Source organism: Hyperoodon ampullatus (genome assembly GCF_949752795.1).
Source record: "Hyperoodon ampullatus genome assembly, chromosome: 17".
Classification (NCBI taxonomy): Eukaryota; Metazoa; Chordata; class Mammalia; order Artiodactyla; family Ziphiidae; genus Hyperoodon; species Hyperoodon ampullatus.
In genome coordinates, this window is record NC_136930.1 from 5,785,544 (window position 1) to 5,808,156 (window position 22,613).

Consider the following 22,613-nt stretch of genomic DNA (forward strand, 5'->3'; position numbering starts at 1 on the left):
ACCCCTCTAGGTCATCGCAAAGCACCGAGCTGATCTCCCTGTGCTATGCGGCTGCTTCCCACCAGTGAACTATTTTACATATGATAGTATATATACATTGATGTTACTCTCACTTCACCCCAGCTTCGCCCTCCCACCCCATGTCCTCAAGTCCATTTTCTACGTCTGCGTCTTTATTCCTGCCCTGCAACTAGGTTCATCAGTACCATTTTTTTTTTTTTTTAGATTCCATATATATGCATTAGCATATGGTATTTGTTTTTCTCTTTCTGACTTACTTCACTCTGTATGACAGACTCTAGGTCCATCCGCCTCACTACAAGTAACTCAATTGCGTTTCTTTTTATGGCTGAGTAATATTCCATTGTATATATGTGCCACATCTTCTTTATCCATTCATCTGTCGATGGACACTTAGGTTGCTTCCATGTCCCGGCTACTGTAAATAGTGCTGCAATGAACTTTGCAATGTTCTCTCTGTGTGTGTATACACACACATCTGTTACCATGTTTTAAAAAAGATACATTTTCCCTGACAATATCAGTAAATGCAACACGTGGGTAAGACATATCCTGTTCCTCCCCAAAGGTTCCCACCATCAAGGACTGGAGGGCCGTGTACTTCTCTGAGAGGCGCACAGCTGCCTGCTGTCTGCAGACCCCATCCCGTGCTCTAGAATGACCGACAGCAGAAATGACACCCATTTTGTGCCAAGCCTTCCCGTGCCACGCTGACCCCTGGTGGCTGATCACTACTATGGACAGTTTAGGGGGATAAAAACCAATCAAGACCCCCAGGCCAAGACCCCGGCACGTGCGAAGCCGCGGCCGAGATGTTCTTACTCTTTGTGGATTTTGTGCTGCTCGTGGAGCTGCAGTCGCGTGATGTTACTCCAAGCCAGCGTTCTGCTTTCTTCAGTCAGGTCTTCAAAAGACTCTTCACCTGGAGAGACTACGTTAAATTGCAGCTCAGTCAGTCAGCTAAATTTCTGACCAGTGTCGGAGACGACAAGCGTCAGAGGCACAAGATTTTCTATTAAAATCAAATAACCAAGAAAGCAAAACGCCCACCGAAACAGAACTGCTTCGAAAGGTATTTGTTAGATAGCTCCATGTTAGTCAAGGGAGAAGAATGAGGTGCGTAATCGAAATAAAATAGCAATCATAGGGAGAAAGATTAAAAAGTATCTTTGAATACTGTGGGTCTTTGTATACTTTTATCAATGTTTGCAGAGTTTTCACTCCGCCCCTAAACTGGGAACTTCAGGAACTATGTAACCATTTCCTTGTCAGCAATCTTCGTAACCACCTGACAGTTCCCTAAGAACACTGCCCTTTGCTTTTGGTTTCCAGACAGAGAAAGAAGAGATGAAACCAATTACTACCGCGCTCCTGGACAGGACTAGCTAAGCAGTCCCTTCACTTCTGTTTTAAGAAAGGCTGGAACAATTTCCCTTTTAAGCTAATCCTCGTGGATGGGCCTGGTGACTAAGCAGAGCACGGGTTTAAGGGCATCACGAGATAATCTCCAGCCTTCATGACTTAACCTGTGGGGCTTTCTCCCCAGAGAAGCGCTGCCGGCCAGCCCTGGGTCGCGTGACCGCGAGAGGCCCAGCTGTGTGGCCCGAGAAGGCTGGACGCTCCTAGGACAGAGCGCAGAGCGGGAGAAAATGAGAAATCCAGCGATCTGCTCCCGAGGTTCCAGACAGTGTCAGACTCCTGGGAGCCTGGGGGGCTGAGGCTGTCTTGTGTGAAATGTAAAACGTGGATTGACTGGATGAAGGCGAGCATCTCCTCCTCCCTTTCCAAATACCAGATGTGAGACGGAGTCAAGTTCATTCTAGCACCTGGCATAGACACTCTGTAAATGTCTGTCAAGTGACTGAATAAGAAAAGAGAATCAAATGAAGAAAACAGAGCACCCCGAATTCAACCTCTGTGTGTCGGGGCAGAAGAGGAGAGTGAGGACGCCGGAAGTCATTCCGGGGCAAGAGCAGGAAAGAGCAGGGCGCCGGGGAGCTCCAGCAGCCACGGCCAGGGCGGGCCAACAAGAACACAAGAATGGCTAGGAATCAACCACCAGCCGGGCAAACCTCCGAAGAGAAAGAACATAACAACAACAGTGAAAAATACTGCCAAGTCTCATTAAATTACCAGGAAGTAAAAGTGATTTGATTCCTTTAAGGTCAAAAGTTAAACAAAACAACAAAACAACAAACAATAAAACAGAAAAGATTTGTTTGTTTGCAGGAGAAATGCAGTGAGACAGGAAAACAGAATCATCTCTAAGCTGCCCAGGGTTCATGACTGGTCTTCTCTCCAGAATCCACAGAAACGTCTTAATCAGACAAGAGAAACAGAAGGTGCTCACACTGTTTATTCTCTTTTCAAAATTTACCTGGAGAATCTGCCGTGGAAGCGTTATAACTGGAGGGCTGGGACAAGCTTTTAAACTTTGGGGTGATCCTTCGAGGATGCGGGGTCACGAAGAGCTGCTTCGGTGTCTGCCCAAACTCCAAGATCTGGGTGAGCATGGCTACCTTCTCGTCAGGATCCTCAATGCTTTAGGGCAGAGCACAGACCACTGGTGACCTCTAGGTGCAAAGCTCCTTGATCTGTATCACTTGAAATTCGTGCACTCAACAGGAGAGAGATTAACCCTCAAACAGTAATAGACGCTACGTGCCGGGACTGTCTAGACCGTATCACACATCTTTAATTTCTGAGGATCGGTAATTTACATAGCAGTGAAAGCAAGCTGTAATTCACTGTAACATTTCCATACCTTAATATCATCAAATGACTGCACTAATCATTTAGACAAAGAGGTCATTTGTAGTAAAGTAGAAACTCCTTACTGACATATAAATACCTGTTCAAGTCGACACCTCCTTCGTAGGTCAGGGGATGAAACACTGAAAAAAAGAGATGTAAAACACTATTGAAAGATGTACTGTTTTGTTATAATATACACTCTTTATTTTAAAAACTCAACAACTTTAAACTTTTATTCAAAGAAACTGATTTTCACTTTGCGAAACAGCCTAATAATATCCAGCTTGGGTAAATATCAAGCTGAACTATTATTATCTTTTCTGAGCAGCGATCTAACTGGCCGTGAGACAGTCCGCTACCTCGGTGTACTTCTCGGTCAGCATGCCTCTCCCCGGGAGAGCACAAAGCACCCTGTGCGGCATGTGAGGGGTCAGGTCCACACCCATCCCCGTCGCCAACGCTGAGAAGCCTGGCGGAGGAAGGACGGGCCCCGAAGAGGAGGGGGCGACTGCGGGCTTCTCTCTGCTCAGTCACAAAGACGCTCTGGGGCCTCGTGGGAACCAAGGCCACCGTTCCATCCTACTCTGACTGAGCTTTAGTAAAAGTGATGGAATGGGATGGCGAGTACATGCTAAAATTAGAAGACTCTAGCAAAAGACCTCCTGGGACCACGGCGAAGCGGGTATTTTTAGACAAAAGCACTTTCTCTCCCGCCTTTTATTCAGTATCTAATCTGGGGTCGCTGAGCCAGGAGGCACCGCCTGCTGAGACAAGATGCTTCTGCTAAGGAAATAAGCTGCTCTGAGCTCAGTTTGGGGGTTGCTTTTGTTTCCATCAAACGCTAAATGGAGTTTCAGCAACTGTTACACACCATTGTGGGCTCCGACAGCATCCCTCCCCTTCTGCTTGTAGCCAAACACGAGATCGATCCACTCGTGAAGGTGCTCTGACACGTAATCGCTTTCCAGTGCGTCTCTGCTCTTCTGGAGAAAGTCCTCGGGACCTAGTAGGTTAGACTCGATCAAAACACCCCAAGTCGCCACTTTACTTTCTCCCGTTCCTTTCATCTATTCATATGCAGACAGAGCTTCTGGGACAGGCACGAGGGACATATTTCTTAATGAGTCTCCCCCCAGTCACATAAAATATAAATTTGGGGGGTGGGCGGAGAGGCAAAAACCATTGTTACAACACTTAGCTCTCTGGAATGCATAATTATGGTTTTACATCACAGACGCATAGAATACTTACAATTTGGAATAAGACTTTACCATCTCATTTAGATAGAGGATTATACCGTTATTTTGAAAAATCTAAGCAACTAAATAATAATGCTGAAATTGCACGACTAAGCAGAGAATTTCTATAATTCAGTGCTTCCAAGGTGGTACTCACTCCGGGCCCAAGGGGGGAGTTCTACGTCATCAACCATCTGCCCTCCTTGTCTCTTTCCCAAATCCAGCTTCAGACTATTGACTAAAAAGCTGACATCATCACCATAGAATTCCGGAATCAGCTGAAAGTTTCAGGGGAAGGAAAAAAGAAGAACAGTAACAAACATTTTTTAAAGCAGTTACAAACCTCAAGCCCAGTGAATCATTGGCTTGGTAACTGCTTACCTCTTTAAAATCAGTTGCACCATCCAAACAGTTTTTCCAAGTTTCTGCAATACTAAATATGAAAAAAAAAATTCAACTGATTTTAAATCCAGGGTATGGAAACAGCAACAGCAGCACTTTCGAGGCTCCTGGGTGCTATTCTACACTTTACCTAAATTACGTCATCTCGCTCATTAATTCACAATCCCCAGTATTCACATGAGCTGCCCCACCGGAGGAGCTCGTGTGGATATTGGAGATTCACAGAAAACTCTGGGCCCACATAGGGAGTGAGCAAGGAGTCGGGATGTGGACCTTGGGGGGTGTCCCCAAGTCCAGGCCGGGGACCTCCCCCAGACATGGCCTTATCGAAGGGCCACTCGGGGCAGGTGCTTAAACATGAAAAATCAGCAGTTCTTTTAAGGACTCATTTCGAAAATGGATTATAAACAGACATGTGCAGAGCTTAGAAAAAGACTGGAAAGACACAGACCAAAAGATGAACAATGAGTGTTATCTCAGTGTGGTCAGGTGCCACATGAAATTTATTTTCTTCTTCATATTCTGATTTTTGGGGGTAAGAAAAGATTACCTTTATAATAAAAATATTATTTAAACACTGACAGGGATTGTATTCAATTCACAGCAAGATTATTTAGAATAATGAGATGTTGGAAACAGCCTAGGTGTCCAACCATAGAGAAATAGTTAAAATAGTTAAATTATGGCATATGTTAGGATGTGATACATTAAATTAAAAAAAAATCACGGTTTTGAAGAACATCCAACAATATGGGGGAAAACTTCAAGATCTAACAAAAGGCTATAAAATACAAAAGGCAGGACAAAAATACTGTATTTAAAATTTGTTCTCCATCACTAATCACTAGAGAAATGCAAATCAAAACTACAATGAGGTATCACCTCACACCAGTCAGAATGTCCATCATCAAAAAATCTAGAAACAATAAATGCTGGAGAGAGTGTGGAGAAAAGGGAACCCTCTTGCACTATTGGTGGGAATGTAAATTGATACAGCCACTATGGAGAACAGTATGGAGGTTCCTTAAAAAACTAAAAACAGAACTACCATGCGACCCAGCAATCCCACTACTGGACATATACCCTGAGAAAACCATAATTCAAAGAGAGTCATGTACCATGATGCTCATTGCAGCACTACTTACAATAGCCAGAACATGGAAGCAACCTAAGTGTCCATCGACAGATGAATAAAGAAGATGTGGCACATATACACAATGGAATATTACTCAGCCATAAAAAGAAATGAAACTGAGTTATTTGTAGTGAGGTGGATGGACCTAGAGTCTGTCATACAGAGTGAAGTAAGTCAGAAAGAGGAAAACAAATACCATATGCTAACACATATATATGGAATAAAAAAAAAAAATTGTTCTGAAGAACCGAGGGGCAGGACAGGAATAAAGGCCCAGACGTAGAGAATGGACTTGAGGACACGGGGAGGGGGAAGGGTAAGCTGGGACAAAGAGAGTGGCATGGACATATGTACACTACCAAATGTAAAATAGATAGCTAGTGGGAAGCAGCCGCATAGCACAGGGAGATCAGCTCGGTGCTTTGTGACCACCTAGAGGGGTGGGAGGGAGACGCAAGAGGGAGAAGATATGGGGATATATGTATATGTATAGCTGATTCACCTTGTTATACAGCAGAAACTAACACACCATTGTAAAGCAATTATACTCCAATAAAGATGTTAAATATATATATATAATACTTACACAATTGAACAAATATCAAAAAGAAAAATAAAGATGTTAAAAAATAAAATATGTTTTCACATTTACACACACACACGACTACACAAAGCCTGAGAGGAATAGATACAACAATTACTGTAGTGGTTTTTTTCGTTTCCTTCCATTTTTGTTTAAATCTGGTTTTCTGAAATGAACGCATCGCACGTGCATGATGAGAAAGTTTACAAAGCGCCAAGTGAGGTGTTTATGCCCAACCTGTTGAACATTCTGTCTGCGTTGTCGAATCTTCCGTTCTGCAGACACAGCATATACTCTGGTGCTAGAGGGGGAAAAGGTCAGAGTTAAGCAAGACCACAGAACCACTGAAGAGTCCACGTGAAGTAACATGTCCCTGGGAGAGACGGCGAGGAATCTTACCAATCCTGACCAGATAAAACAGCACGTAGCCAGGGGAGGAGTAGTGGCTTCCATACATGAACTTGGGCTCCGGCATCTCCTGGTAGCGTGCCTACAACACAGGGAGAAAAAGTCCTGAGTGCTGGCTGTGAAGACAGTAACCGACTCCAGTAGTAAAAGCCTAAGGAAATCATGGCCTGGACACATTCTAGCCCCTAATGTCTCTCCTAAAGAGGAAAAGGGGAAGATAAAAAAGCGGGGGGGAAATCTGAGCAAACACAGCATTCTTGCAATAAGCATCTTGGTTTTCTTGGCCTCATGGTAACAATGTCTGCTGGGGCAGGACTGAAAAGAAGAAATTTTATGCATCTCTTGTGCAGTTCACCAGAGAGCCCCTTCGTGAAAATAAATGGGTAAACCTGTGACCGGCTCAGCTCCCTACCTCCTGAATTGTAAGCAGAAATGCAGACGGTGAGCAGCTAAATTCATAGGGAAGGCAGCGGGCAGAGGGAGAGAGAGAGAGAATATGCTCAGAAACGTCGGTCTCTCCAGATATACTTCCCCTAAGTCTTGAAGAAATGAGTTTCAGGTATATAAAAACACAGGGGAAGGGGGTTCAATCCCTGGTCAGGGAACTAAGATCCCACATGCTGTGTGGTGTGGCCACAGAGTAAATAAATAAAATTTTAAAAACCAACAAAAACAATCAAACAAAACATATGCCAAGGCTCCCGGGTTGCTTAGACACCAGGAATCCCTGAGTCCACGTACCAGCAGCCTCTCCAGACGTTCCTTGTTGAGGGCCCCTACTGGCTTACTGAGATCCCGGAAGGTCCCTGGATTTGACAGATCTATAAAAGAAATAAATTTTTAAAAATTACTTACAATAAATAAAGCAAACAAGCTTACCTTTAATAACATTATCTCCCTGAATGAATTCACATGCACACATTTATTTCCAAATAATAAATAGCTTTTTAAAAATTGAGACAGATCCATTAGAATTAATATTTCTGATGATTATTAATATAGCTGTAAAGGTTAGAATTTGAAGACCTACTGATAAAAAAACTATATTCCAAGTTAAACAACGAAAAATAAATTTCAAAAGCCATTATTGTACCAAAATTTACTTTTTAAGTTTGAATTATAGTGAATATTATTATTCTGTGATAATAGCATAATTTGAGAACTGGGGACCTGAATATTATCAGATAAATAAATTATATTCCTAGAAAATCTGCTACCTCTTTCAACTACAAGGGTGCAATCAGTGAACTGTCAAAAGTAATTCAGTGTTCACAATATCAAATTTTAAGATATTACAAAATAAAATTACACTACAATCACATTTTTGGTAAAATAATTTGAGAGAGAGAAAGAAGTATATATACCACAAGTTAAAATGGTTCTCTCTAGGTAATGTAATTATTGATGAGTCTTGTTTCTTCCTTTCAGTGTTTCAGTACTTTCTAAGTGTTCTTTAATGAACAGCTATTATGTTTGGTAATCACATATTTTAATGTGAATTGAAAAGTAATACGGTAACCTGAGGCGCAATTTTCAAAGTGAAAACTTAAGTATTTGGAAACATAGTACTTATTGGTAGCAGTGGTAACACTAGCTGAAGATCCCATGCATGTCTTCTGGGTGTGGCTTTCAAGAAGTATGTGAGTACTTTTTTTTTAGAATTAAAAAAAATTCAGAGACAGTAGAGAAAACATATAGAACACACCTAATTCCCAGGACACCCATCCAGTATCGTGGCACGGAGACGGGCCATCGTCAGTAATAAAATCAAATGGGTTCTACTCTGTTCACGAATCACAACGTGGTTCTAAGAGGGAATGTGTTCTTTGCTCTAAAAGCCCGGCTCTGTGGCACGCACCCAGCTCGGAGCTGCTGTAGTCGCCGACGACCCAGGGGAACACAGGGTACTGGGAGAGGTCATTGCAGCTGCGGTCGGCCAGCGTGTTGAGGTGCAGCAGGTACTGGTAGTTGGACAGGAGCCCGCGCTGCCACTGCAGTGTGTAGCCCTCGGCCGTGCGCTCCACCACGTGGTGCTCTGGGGGGACAGGTGAGGACAGGCCCGGGTCACACTGAGCTCCACGTGTGCGGGCAATGGTCACTCAGCATGTGAGGGCGCTACAGAGGCTTTCAGTGTAGACCCTTCAACCCATTTTTGAAAAGTACATTTTAAAAAAAGAAAAGTAGGCTACAGTTTGTTTTTACCAAAGAGTTGTTCTATCAAGTATGAATGAGCATCTCCAAGATCCAGGAGGGAAATTATTAAATGTATGATATAAAACATCTCATATCTATTAAATATATAAAACATATCACATCTATGAAATATATGATATAAAACAAATATTAAAGTATGGAGCAAATACATAAATATGACATGGTAATATATATAACACTTGCTATATTTATATATAGTCTACAATATGTACTAACAAAGAATCCTTCCAAACGTGCTTGAGTTTTAATGCCTTTAAGAAGCCGTGACCATTTGTAAAAGCTCATTTCCTCCATTTCTTATGAAAGTAAAACGAAACAATCTTTTAGTTTTCTTTCAGATCTGGAAGCAGGGTACACTAAGGCTGATTTGTCACTGACTGCGTATTATTTATGCAAGTGAGGAATAAGGAAAAGAATAGAAACTGCTGAAGGAGAAAACAAGTATCTGTCAGAGTTCTCAAACTAGAAGGACCAGAAAGACTGCCCAGAAATAACCTCAGGAAAGATGGAAGCACAGATGGTGTGGCACCAATGATAACGTTCCTGTAAAATGAGTCAACTGTTCTATTTTGTTTAGAAAATTCTGCTTTCAGCTTTGTACTGGCTGCATCAAACTTATCTAACTCATTTGCTGATTCAATATTTATTCTTATATACTTTGCCAAGTTTCTTCTCTAATCAGCTACCAGGAAAGGGCTTAAAAACTCAAAACACTTATCCTCTGATTTTCTGCTCTCAGAATGTCTCAGAGAAAGTCTGAACAATCTCAGGAATGAACTCAGAGAGAATAAACGCTTCACAGAAGCAGACCTTTTAGGCCACGGCAAGTTTTTTGACTTGAGATTTTAGGACTCACCATGAAAGTTGAGTTTTTTGTTGTCATCTTGTTATAGTTAGAAAAATTAAATGAAAAAAATTAAATCAAGAGGCAGGAGATAACAGTAAACTTATACCAAAGCTATACTTAAGCATTAAGTGAACAGCTTAGTGTGAGAAGAAAAAAAATATGAACTCAAACCTACTGTAAAATACGCTCTTTATTGAAAATAAACTATTCCTCCTTGAGAGAAAACTTCTTTTCTAAGGGAGTAAGTCACTACACATCTCATAAATGATTTCACTGCACACGGGAACAGCAAACTAAGATGATATTAATAAAATCCCAATATTGATTTTTAAAAATTCCATTCTACTCATCTGGCAATTTTGAAAACAAGAATAATTCAACCATACAACTTAATATGTTTATGCTTGAAAAGAAAAATACAGGTGTTCTCTCTGATAAAAGTGGGAAAATTCACATTTCCCAAGGAAGACTGAGGAAATATTAGTTATAAGCAAACTGAGTCCCACGGTACCATACTGAGCATAGAAGGTTCCTATGTTCCTTTTGTACCGTTTTCCAGCTTTGTGATTAAGACCACAATTAATGATCACAGACACACGACTGGGTAACCCACTGTCTCACAGAAAGAAACTGAGTCCTGGTTTTCATAAACTAACAGAAGACAGGACTGGACATAAAAATAATTAGGTGGATTCGTATATAATCCATTCAACTTGGGGGTTGTTAAGATACAAAAAACATTTAAATATATTTATCAAAAGTTTTTAAAACACAGGATTGGAGTGAACTATTACCAAATTTCATTTATATTTCCCGTAATTTTCAGTGTGCCATTCTGCTAACTGAAGTTACTGATGAGAAGGACTAAGTAGGACCACAGAGGTGATTCCAGATGCAGCACTGCTGTCCTCTCACTTCCCACCCCAGTTACTCGGGAGCTGAACCACCTTCACACGAACAGATAAAGTGAAGAGTGAGCCCCAAACCTAGATATGTAGCAATGTAAAAATAGAGGTCATCTCGGTCTTGACGTTCATAGAACTTCAGGTAGACGTCGGAACACAGATCATCTTCTGTGCAAAACACTTCCAAGCCCTACAAATCCAGAAAGAGAAGAATAAAACAAACGGCATCTCAACATGAGTGACGCAAGTACAAAAGCCTTTCAACTAAACACTTGCATTTTTTTTTTTTTCTTTTTTGCGGTACGCGGGCCTCTCACTGTTGTGGCCTCTCCCGTTGCGGAGCACAGGCTCCGGACGCGCAGGCTCAGCGGCCATGGCTCACGGGCCCAGCCGCTCCGCGGCATGTGGGACCTTCCCGGACTGGGGCACGAACCCGTGTCCCCTGCATCGGCAGGAGGACTCTCAACCACAGCGCCACCAGGGAAGCCCCTGCATTTTTTATTTGCAGGTCTTGTATGCATATTCCCCAGCAATGAATTTGATTTATAAGCACAAGACGTGTCTCAGCTAAACTTTACAAAATCCCTTTTGACCTCGAGGATCTTTATTGATGACAGCATTTGTGAGTTTATTATGTTGAAATTCAAAACTGGCTGATCCACGTCTTCACCTATCTTCTTCAGAGACAAAGGTTTAGCTTTCTTTTACAAACTAAGTCATAATTATGTCAACTTAAACTGATAATTGAATAACTCATTTAATTAGTAGGATGCAATTATTTTAAGAAAACTATGAGCTGCGTGAATGTTGTGAGGGTGAAGCCGAGACGGGACAGGAATAGACAAAGAAAGGATGAAAGTGCAGCACTGTCCTAGGTTCAGATACAGGCTTCCAGCGTTACTAGTGAGGGAACCGAGGGAGTGAACTCCTGGAGTCTCAATTCCTTTGTAAAATAGGGTATCATCGACCTCACAGGGATTGCGCTGATAAACGAATATTGTACATAAATTGCCCAGTAGGCAGAAGGTACTTAATCAATGCCAATTTCTTTTTTTCTGACTGCATCTCTATACCCAAAGGAGGAGGAGATTTTAAACAGAATCTGTTTCCCTAATCCTCTGTTGGCACTCGAAATGGAGAATTGCCTTTTAAGTAAAATAGGCAGGAAAACAGTTAAATTTCATAAACACAAAACACCACAATGAGATGCTGAAATATCCACAATGCTCTTGTAATGCCACCTACTGGTTAATCTCTGAAGGAGAACAAATAGATTTATATCGATGTGAAGCTAAAACCCCTTGGAGTCACACCTTCCGTGGTGACTGGTTTCTACAATAAGCGTGTGAGACTCACAGAAGTGTGGACACGGGCTTATTCAGGAGAATGGCGGGGAGGGCCGCCCAGGTGACTGAAATGGTTATTTTATCCATTTCTCCCTCGCACCAAGCCTGAAGGCTGAATTAATACAAGTTAACCGTGAGGATACTACAGTTCCACTGAGACCTGCTGTTGCAGCTTCCCAACTTTGCCTGGAGATGTCGCCGCTGTAACTGGACCAGTTCTGCATCCATTGTCCCCACACAAACCCAGGAGGACCCTGAGAACTCGGCAGGGAGAAAACTCAAGGGCACTTGGGCCCTCCTGCTCTTGGAGCCACAGCCTCTTTCCCAACAGCCCTCCCCCCACAGGAAGAGTCGCTCCTTGATAGATGAACTTCCAGCGCAGCCAAAAGAAAGGGCGGCGGGCCTCACGGCCCCTCTGCTCATAACACAAACAGCCGCGCCTTTCAGACGAGCCCGAGTGGCCAAACGGAAGACAAGACAGTCATCCTCTCGAGGGGATGTTCCCCTCGAACTCACCAGAGGCATGAGACCATGTCTCCTCTTGTAAATGCGGCGGATGTCGTGGAGTGTTATCTGGACCATGGGTTTCTTTAAAAGTAGAAAGACAACCTCAAACGTCAAGATTCTGACACAATTAGACGCCACCCTTCAGCTGCCCCACCTTAACTTCCTGACGGGTCACACCTGGACACCTGGAAAGTGAGCTCTGAGAACAGGGCATGCCTCACTTTACACGCTGGTCTGCCCTTTTCACTAGCTTTATGACCGTGGACCAGTCCCCCTACCCACCCCCCTGGCCGGTACCCCCCAGGATGATAATGCAGGCATCTAGCTTTCAGGTTTCTGCAGGGGTGCTGAGTGGTAAGACATATTAAAGGATTGGTGTAGACCTCCTCTCAGGAATGTTCCTATTTTATAGACCTATGGTTTGCTCAGAACTGACATACAGCTTTTTTTTTTTTAGAATCCTGTCTTTTAGCTCCTTAAACTACAGTGTAATAAGGCTCATAAACAGCTATAGTATGAAGCAGGGCCTCTAAGCTTTATAAGGAGGAAAATTTTCTCGCTTCTCTGGAGCCTTAAAATGCTAGTGAGAGAGGAGCAAGGTCGTAAAAGGTGCTGAGATTGGCTAAAAGGCGACAGGTCCACCCTCCCTCCAAGTAAGAGGGAGGGAGAGCCTGCAGACGCAGGGTATGTAGCCGTGGAAGCTGCCTGAAGACCGGCCAAGGCCCCCAGCCCAGACCTGGGACCCTGAAGCTGTGGCTTATACTCAGATATTGTCGCTCAAGTATTGACCCAAGCCACAGCAACAGCGTTGGTCCAGCCAATTGATGAGGCCACAAAGAATGCCATCAGCAACGTGTACTGTGTCCGCTGGAGGGCCCGGCGAGTGTGCCCTACCACCTGGTGGACAGAATTGTTATAGCATCACCTTTCACCTAGGAAAGTGTTCACGTTTCAGTGACATGTAATGACTGACCAGCCTGGAGAATTTCTTCCATGGCAGAGAACACTCCTGTTCTTGAAGCTACCTGCCAAGCGGTCCAACTGCACTAGCAGAGTTTTAGGGTTTCCGTTCTTTCAGTGAACCACTCTGAAAAGGGTCCGTATCTAGATAAAGCCGCCAATCTTTACAAGTTTTAGTGCAGAAATCTGAATTCATCTTTACTGTGTGGCCTCGTGAGTCTAAAGTCATCGTGCAAGAGAAGATGTTTCCAGCATCACAGCAGCAGAACTGCAGCTGCCCAGTGACAGCAGTGCCACATGCAGCTCTGCACTGGCTGGAGGGGCCACTTCACACTGCTCCTCTGGGACAGAGGCAGATCTGCTGATTTGGTTTGTAATTAAGGGAAAACGAGAAATACAGCTTAGGTGTACATACAAGCAGATACACAGAAAACATCCATCTCTCCTTAACCTTAGTATATTTCATTGCTCTCTTGCAGATGTGCTTCCGAGTAGAAAGGCATAAACCTCTAATGACCCTTTACTAAAATCAGAGGGGGCAGGGTTTCTCTTCCCCTGAAGTAACAGAAAGTAAGTCAGAAGAGCTCAAACACGGGTGAGGGTGCATCAGGATTACACGGGGAGCCGTTAAATACCAGATGCTGGATGGGGACGGGGGATAATTCTGACCCTCCCCAAAATGTGAGAACACTGAAACTGTGAAGTCAAGTTCACAGGAAAGAGAGCTTGAAGACGCAAACGGGAATACCAAAGGAGCCCTCCGCTGGCTTACAGACTACTTACCGGGTACCCATTGAGAGGCTGGAAATACAGGTTGGTGTCAGTGATGCACACGTGGCCAGGATTCGTCACCAGAGGTGTCACCATTTCTGCTTTGCATTCCATGTGCAGCTTTTCAGAAACACTTTGGAATCTGAGAATATGTTTTTTCCAGCAAAAGCAAGAAAAATCAGAAATCAATCTACTTTCTAGATTTAACTTTATCTGAGGGAGCTACAAAGTGACTCTGCAGAACAGGTGTCTAAACACTGCATCTGATACAAGAAAACTGGTGATATAAATCAGTCGCCTAAATAAAACTGACTTTCTTTTCAATGGTATAATGAATACTTGATTTTTTTAAAAGCAGATGAGGTTACGTATCAAAGAAGAGAAGACAGACAAGTAAAAAATACCAAATAACCCTGTTATTGGCACTCTTCATTCCTCCCCAAATAAGCAAGTCGGCCTTGAAACTATTCTTACATTAACATAATTTTCTATTTTTGTGTCATTAAGACCTATTTTATTGTCATAGAAACTGTTTTGGCATGGGTGGCACTTACTTCACACCACATTCTATAAGGCTATGGGCACATAATTACAATTACTTGCATGTCAGTTCCAACGTATAGTCTTTTGTGGATCTACTGCAGTAAAACCAGTCAAAGGTGACCACCACTCCCTCCTAAATTATGTTAACTCATCAAAAAAGTCCATTTTCGTTCTGCTTCACTAATTTAAAAAAAAATAGAAGGGAAATAACCAAATCATCAAGAGTTTAGGCAATTACTTAGTTAAATAACTGAGCTAAAAATAAGTCTCCTCTGGGACTTCCCTGGTGGCGCAGTGGTTGGGAAACCACCTGCCAATGCAGGGAACACAGGTTCGATCCCTGGTCCAGGAAGATCCCACATGCCGTGGAGCAACTAAGCCCGTGCGCCACAGCTACTGAACCTGCACTCTAGAGCCTGCAAGCCACAACTACTGAGGCTGCGCACCACAACTACTGAAGCCCACGTGCCTAGAGCTCGTGCTCCACAACAAGAGAAGCTACCACAATGAGAAGCCCATGCACCACAACAAAGAGTAGCCCCCGCTTGCAGCAACTAGAGAAAGCCCACGCACAGCAAGGAAGACCCAACGCAGTCAAAAAAAAAAAAAAAAAAAAAGTCTCCTCTGTAAGTAGTAGAACAAAAGCAGGGCTTCCCTAGTGGCACAGTGGTTAAGAATCCGCCTGCCAATGCAGGGGACACGGGTTCGAGCCCTGGTCTGGGAAGATCCCACATGCTGTGGAGCAACTAAGCCCATGCGCCACAACTACTGAGCCTGCGCTCTAGAGCCTGCGAGCCACAACTACTGAAGCCCACAGGCCTAGAGCCCGTGCTCCGCAACAGGAGAAGCCACCACAGTGAGAAGCCCACCACCAAAACAAAGAGCAGCCCCCGCTCACCGCAACTATAGAAAGCCCGTATGCAGCAGCGAAGACCCAACGCAGCCAAAAATAAATACATAAAATAAATAAATGTATTAAAAAAAACAAACACAAAATCACACAGAAGCAGGCTTCCTCTTCCAGTTTGGACGTGAAGGAGACCTCACAGCTCTCATCCCAACCACAAAACCTGCCAAATGAGTTACACAATCCTTGCTATGTTTAGAAACCCATCAGAAAGCTCAGGTGCAGAGAAACCTAAATGAAGGGACCAGCAGTTGAGAGGCAGGAGGAGGGGCAATCTTCCACAGGGGGCAAGGGCTGCAGGATGAGGGAGACGCCAGACAGCAGGAGTCAGGCCTGGAGGGCAGAGATGCTCCATGGGCGGAGAGCTGGAGGCTCAGCTGTGAAGCACAAGGATATCTCCAAATCCTTCAAGGGCACCGACCCCAAGCCCCGTTGAGGACAGTTCTGCTCACTCCCGCTGTGGAACCGGGCATGGGGACCTGGATTTAACCCAGCTCCACTCTACACTTACAGAGACCCCAGGGCAAGCAGCAGGCAGGATGGGAGTGGGCATGACCACCTCCGGAGGCAAATATTCCTTAGGTCAGTCTCTACAGTTCCTTTAAAACAAACTTCCCAGCACACAAAAAATTACAAGAAACACAAAGAAGTGAGTAAATATGACCTACACTCATGAGAGAGAAGATTCCATGGAAGAGGACCTGGACTCGGATCCATCAGAGGGAGACGTTAAGATAACTGTAATAAATGTACTAAAAGATCTAGAAGAAAAGATGGAAAACACATGTGAAGGGAAGGAAAACTTCATCCGAGAAGCAGAAACTGTGAAAAAGAACTGAAAGGAAATGCTAGAAATGAAAATCTGGGCGAGAGGAAATGAAGAATGACTTAAACAAGCTTAACAGATGGGCACGGCAGAGGAAAAGTCCAATGCGGCTGAAAACAAGGCCAATAAAAAAGTCCTAAGTGAAACAAGACAAAAGGAGAATAATAATAACAATAATAACTGTTAAAAAAACAGAACAGAGTGTCTGAGATCTAAGCGAAACTATAAAACATACTAACATGAGTGTAACTCAAGTCACAGGAGAAGAGACAGGAGACGGGGCAGAAGAGACACCGGTGGAAAGTGGTGAAAACTGTCTAATATAAGACACCAGTTCACAGGCTCCGTTACCCGGAAACCCCCAGCAGGACAGGCGCAGAGAGACTACACCTTAATTCACAGTAACAACAGGACAAATGATGTGACTTTTCACAGGAAACAATGGACAGCAACATACAACGGAACGAAAACCCTTTAAGTAGTGAAAGAAAACCCTGTGAACCTAGTATTTTATCTCCAACAAAAACACCCTTCAAAACTGAGGGTAAGATAGAGGTATTTTCAGACAAAGCTGGGAGAATCCATCCTGACCAGATATGCACTGTAAGAAATGCTATAGGAAGTTCTTTGGGCTTAAGAGAAATGACACCAGATGCAACACCCGTTCTGCAGGAAGGAAAGACAAGCATCAGGAAACATAAGTATTCAAATATCCAAGTAAATAGAAAAGAATTATTTCTCAGTATTTTAATTTATGTACCTATAAATGCATGTATCTCAATTCTTGGGATTGGGAGTTTGGGATTGACATGTACACACTGCTATATTTAAAATACATAACCAACAAGAACCTACTGTAAAAAAAAATTATTTAAAAACCTAAAATAAGAACACCATATCATGGGTTTTATAGTATATGTAGAAATTTAATATAAAACCACAGATCAGGGCTTCCCTGGTGGCGCAGTGGTTGAGAGTCTGCCTGCCAATGCAGGGGACGCAGGTTCGAGCCCCGGTCCGGGAGGATCCCACATGCCGCGGAGCAACTGGGCCCGTGAGCCATAACTACTGAGCCTGCGCATCTGGAGCCTATGCTCTGCAACAAGAGAGGCCGCGACAGTGAGAGGCCCGCGCACCACGATGAAGAGTGGCCCCCGCTCGCCACAACTAGAGAAAGACCTCGCACAGCAACGAAGACTCAACACAGCCATAAATAAATAAATAAATAAATTTATTTTAAAAAAAAAAACAGATCACAAAGGGCAGGAGGGGATATGTGGAAACACACTGCTGTAAGGCTCTTGAACAACTGTAGAGGAGTGTAATATACTCTTACCTGAAGGTACGCTATGTACAAGGTGCATATTGTGAGCTCCAGAGTGACCACTAAGAATGACACCAAGCACTACAGCTAAAAAGTAGAATACTTAAAAATACCAGATTTGCCCAAAAGAAGGTAAGAAAGGAGGATCAGAGAAACAAAGAACAAATGAAATGCTAGGAAACAAATACTAAGATAGTGGGTTTAAAAACCAACTATATCCATAATTACATAATTATAAATGAATTAAACAATCCAATTAAGAAGCAGAGACTTTCAGACTATATAAAAAGACAACTATATAAAGTGTGTTTTTTGGAAACAGAATAAGACACAGACAAGTGTCTATCCTTTTTAGGATAGAAAAAGATATAGCATGCAATCACAACATGTAAGAAAACTGGTGTCTTATAAATGTATGTAAACCTAATAACAGAGCCTGCCGGTGCACAAGGCATAAACTGACAGAAATACAGGGGAAAATAAACAATTCCACAATCATCACTGGTAACTTTAACACCCTTCTCTCAGTAATTGACAGAGCAAGTCAACTAAAATTCAGTAAAGTACAGATGATCTGAACAACCATCAGCCAACTGGCCCCAAATGACGTGTACAGGGCACTACACCCCACAACTTCAGAGCATACGTTCCCTTCACGGGCCTAGGAAACCCGTGTCAGGACAGGCTGTATGCAGAGCCATACAACACATCCCAACAAACCTCAAAAGACTGAACCAGGGCTTCCCTGGTGGCGCAGTGGTTAAGAATCCACCTGCCAATGCAGGGGACGTGGGTTCGAGCCCTGGTCTGGGAGGATCCCACATGCCGCGGAGCAACTCAGCCCGTGCGCCACAACTACTGAGCCTGCGCTCTACAGCCCACGAGCCACAACTACTGAGCCTGCGCTCTACAGCTCTACAGCCCACGAGCCACAACTACTGAGCCCACGTGCCACAACTACTGAAGCTTGTGCGCCTAGAGCCCGGGCTCCACAACAAGAGAAGCCACTGCAATGAGAAGCCCACGTGCCACAACGGAAGAGTAGCCTCCGCTTGCCGCAACTAGAGAAAGCCCGCACGCAGCAACGAAGACCCGACACAGCCAAAAATAAATAAATAAATTTATTTAAAAAAAAAAAGACTGAACCATGTACTCTCTGAACCAAGAGAATATTAGATTAGAAATCAATAACAATACAACAGTAACAAGATCCCCAAATACAGAGAAGATAAACAACATATTTCTAAATAACCCAAAGAAAACCCCAATGGGTCAAAGAAGAAATGACAAAGGAAATCATGAAATATTTCATATGAATGATAATAAAAACATATTAAAATCTGAGGGATGCAGCTGAGCAGTGCTTAGAGGTAAATTTATGTTCTAGTCCTACTTATAAAAGAAGGTCTAAAATCAGTGATCTAAACTTTGTAGGAAGCTGGAAAGAGAACAAGTTAAACCCAAAGTAAGCTGAAGGAAGGAAATCATAAGCATGGAAATCAATTTTGTATAAAATGATTTTTATATAAAAATAGAGAAAAATCAATAAAGTCAAAAGTTGGATCTTTAAAAAGGTTAATAAAATCGGCAAACCTCTGGCAATACTGATAAAGAAAAAACATAAAGTATCAACGTAAGGAATGAAAGAGGGATCATAACTGCAGATCCTACTGAGGTTCAGAGGACATTAACAACTTGATGCCAGCACCTGACAACTTGGATGAACTGGACAAAGGTTTTGAAAAATGCAGCTTGACAAAATAGACACAAGAAGAAACAATCTAACTAGTCCTATGTGTCAAGCAAATAGACTGACTAAGTAAGAACACTTCAGGCCTACATGGCTTCACCAGTAAATGTGGTTAAAAATTTAAGCAAGAAATACAATCCTACCCAAACTCTTTTGGGAAAAAGAAGATAAAGGGAAATTTCTAAACTCATGTTATGTGGCTAGCATAACCCTGATGGCAAAACCTCACAAATACTAAGATTTAGAGTAATATCCATAAACAGAGATGTAAAAATCCTTTACAAAATACTAGCAAAGCAAATCCAGCAATATGTAAAAAGAACAATATATCATAAGCAATTTGGATTTATCCCATGAATACAACGTTGTTTTAACACTGAAAAAACAACATAATTCACAATATTAACAGAATTAAAGAAAAAAAAAAGTCATCTCAATAAACGCACAAAAAGTACTTAACAAAATTCTAAACCTAGTTTTGAAAATACTCTCAGCAAACCAGGAGTAAAAAGAAACTTCCTCACTCTGATAAAGGGCATCTATGAAAAACCTACAGCTGGCATCATTCTTTAATGGAGAAACATTAAACCCTTTTCCTGTAAGATCAAGAACAAGGCAAGAATGTCTGCTCCCACTGCATCTATTAATCAAACTGTGCAATGAGGCAAGAAGCAGAAATAAAAGCCACAAGTATTTCTGTGAAACTGTCATTATTCACAGATTAAATAATTATGGATATAGAAAACTCTATGGAATCTACAAAAAAAACCTGCTAGGACTAATGAGTAAATTGTGAATTTGGAAAAGTCACAGGATACAAGGTCATTGTTTCTGAAAAACAAAAAAACAAAAAACAACAACAACAAAAAAACTACTTCTATATACCAGTAACAAATAATTGGAAAATAAATTTTCAATAGCATCAAAAAAATAAAAAATCTAGGATTACAGCCAACAAATCTAGGATTACAGCATCCACACCCACTAAACATATAATAATGGGGGAACTGGATGAGGGGAAAAGAACTCTTTGCACTCACTGTCTTTACATCTTTTCTTTAAATCTAAAATTAGTCCAAAGTATTTTAAAGAGGACATTTTGGGGTACAAATGGGGAAACCTGAATATGGAGCTATAAATTACCCGGCATACAGAATATTGCTACTTGAGTGTTATAACAGTACGGAGGAATGTCACAGAACTTTCTTGTGAGAGATACATGTTGAAGTAGTTACGGGTGAAGTGTCAGGAAGTCTTGCAGTGTCATTTCAAATGGTTCAGGGAAAAGTTGTATGCATATATTTTATATGTATCACACAAACATACATAATATGCATATCAGCTATACACGTATACATACATACAACATATATACAGACATATATGCATTATTTATACATGTACACACACACACACACACACACACACAGAGCAAGCATGAGCATGTAAGAACCAAAGCAAATTCAGTAACATGTTGACAAATTAACGCTTGGTGACTCATAGGGTATCTGTGTTCACTATATTATCTTTCAACTTGTGAAGACTTGAACCTTTTCAGAATGAACAACAGGGAAAACTAAATATAGTTTCAATAAAAAAGCACTTCCTTGGAAGTATGATGAAAATTTATCTCAGCAAAAATTTACCTTCTTTCTTTTAGAGGAAGTATACAATCCTGAAATATCTCACTTCACGCTGCAAAAAAGTCTTCCCCAAATTCTTCAGCCTAACACTTTGGAGACTGGACAAATCAAAAGTTTCATAGTGAACCATTTTTAAAAGTAATGTCACGCTGAAGCCCAGGATTAAAGTCTAAATCGCTACTTAGAAAAATTACGCATTCTAAGTGGGTCAAAAGAAACTAATTCTTATTACTCCTTTTCCTTCCTAAAATGGAAGCTATTGTTTCCTCCCAACCATCCATTTAACTAATATATCCTACAAGTACAAAAATGAAAAGAAAATTAATACTATATAGGTGAAACAGAAAAAGAAGTAAACAAATATAAACACAGAAAACACGTTATTGGCCAGATGGCTTTTCTGGCAAATTCTTTAACACTTGAAAATGTAGTGTAAGGGTCACAAATCTCACAAAGGTAGCAATAAAACAGAATATTACAAACGAATCTCATTTATACACATAAGCTTCTAGCAAAAGCCTAGCACATAATAAATGAATATTCAACCAATACTTTCTACTTTGTCCTAGGCCTGAGGATTCCAAATACAAAAATCTAAAAATAAATATCTAAAATAAAAATGATATCTAGTGACTAGAGACTGAAACAATCGCTACATAAGATTTTGTACATATTAGAGAATCTATATATAAAGTTAATGGAATGGGTCACAATGTGTGGCAGGGTTGCTGAAAACAAAACGAATACACAAAAATCTACTACATTCTAAGTATCAACAATAAAATGAAATATTTTAGGATATCATTTACAACACCATCAAAAATACGAAGTACTTGGAATAAATCTAGCACAAGAGAAGAAAGAACTTTATAAAGAAAAATCATAAAGAAGACTTAAATAAATGGAAAGTTTCACTGCAATCACAGTCAAAATCCCAGCACGCTTTTCCTTTATGAAACTTGACAAGCTGACTCTAAATTTATACAGAAGTGCGTAAGACCAAGAACAGTGAAGACGTAAGTTAAGAAGGGAAATATGGTGCAGGACCCTGCACTGCCTGATATTAAGAGTTGTCCTAAAGCTACCGTAATTCATACAGTGATACTGCAGATGGAGACAGAGACAAATAGCCCAAATCTACTTAACAGAAGGAAATCTACTTAAAATAAGGCAAGAAACAAATAAGAGAACAGGTTAATATAAAAGTATACTTACTTGCAGAAAATATATTGGATACTTAGAAAAGCCAAAAACCCCCCAAAACAAACAAAAAACCCAACACACCCCAAAACCAAAAACCGAAACAAAACTCCACTAGATCAGTAAGAACGTGGTCTCTAGGTCCCTGCAGGACACCTTAGGAAGGGACCTAACAGCCTGACGGGTCGGGAAAGACTTTCCAGAACAACTGCCGGCTCAGCTGAAACGAGAAGAGCAGGAAGAGCTGGGCAGGTACAGAGGAGGCAGGAGGCCGAGCATTCCGAGCAGAGGCTCAGAGGCAGGAGGCCACAAGGCGCCTCGGGGATCGC

General features: G+C 41.9%; 1 protein-coding gene across 9 annotated transcripts in view; it reads right to left on the reverse strand.

Annotated features, from left to right (window-relative positions):
* NSMAF (neutral sphingomyelinase activation associated factor) overlaps positions 1-22,613 on the reverse strand; it is a gene marked incomplete at both ends in the record, with an annotated part of 60,561 nt that overhangs the window by 8,958 nt on the left and 28,990 nt on the right. For 3 of the 9 annotated variants that reach the window (XM_079722630.1, XM_079722629.1, XM_079722624.1), the window contains 13 exons: positions 844-943; positions 2,399-2,562; positions 2,873-2,915; positions 3,647-3,778; positions 4,171-4,291; positions 4,395-4,446; positions 6,371-6,434; positions 6,533-6,623; positions 7,283-7,362; positions 8,400-8,576; positions 10,589-10,697; positions 12,370-12,441; positions 14,104-14,233. In XM_079722630.1, the coding sequence (XP_079578756.1) occupies positions 844-943; positions 2,399-2,562; positions 2,873-2,915; positions 3,647-3,778; positions 4,171-4,291; positions 4,395-4,446; positions 6,371-6,434; positions 6,533-6,623; positions 7,283-7,362; positions 8,400-8,576; positions 10,589-10,697; positions 12,370-12,441; positions 14,104-14,233 (1,335 nt within the window). Of the gene's footprint in view, positions 1-843; positions 953-2,398; positions 2,563-2,872; positions 2,916-3,646; positions 3,818-4,170; positions 4,292-4,394; positions 4,447-6,370; positions 6,435-6,532; positions 6,624-7,282; positions 7,363-8,399; positions 8,616-10,549; positions 10,698-12,369; positions 12,463-13,522; positions 13,647-14,092; positions 14,234-22,613 lie in introns of all 9 variants that reach the window. The other 6 variants (XM_079722622.1, XM_079722628.1, XM_079722626.1 and 3 more) reach the window with 6 other exon arrangements.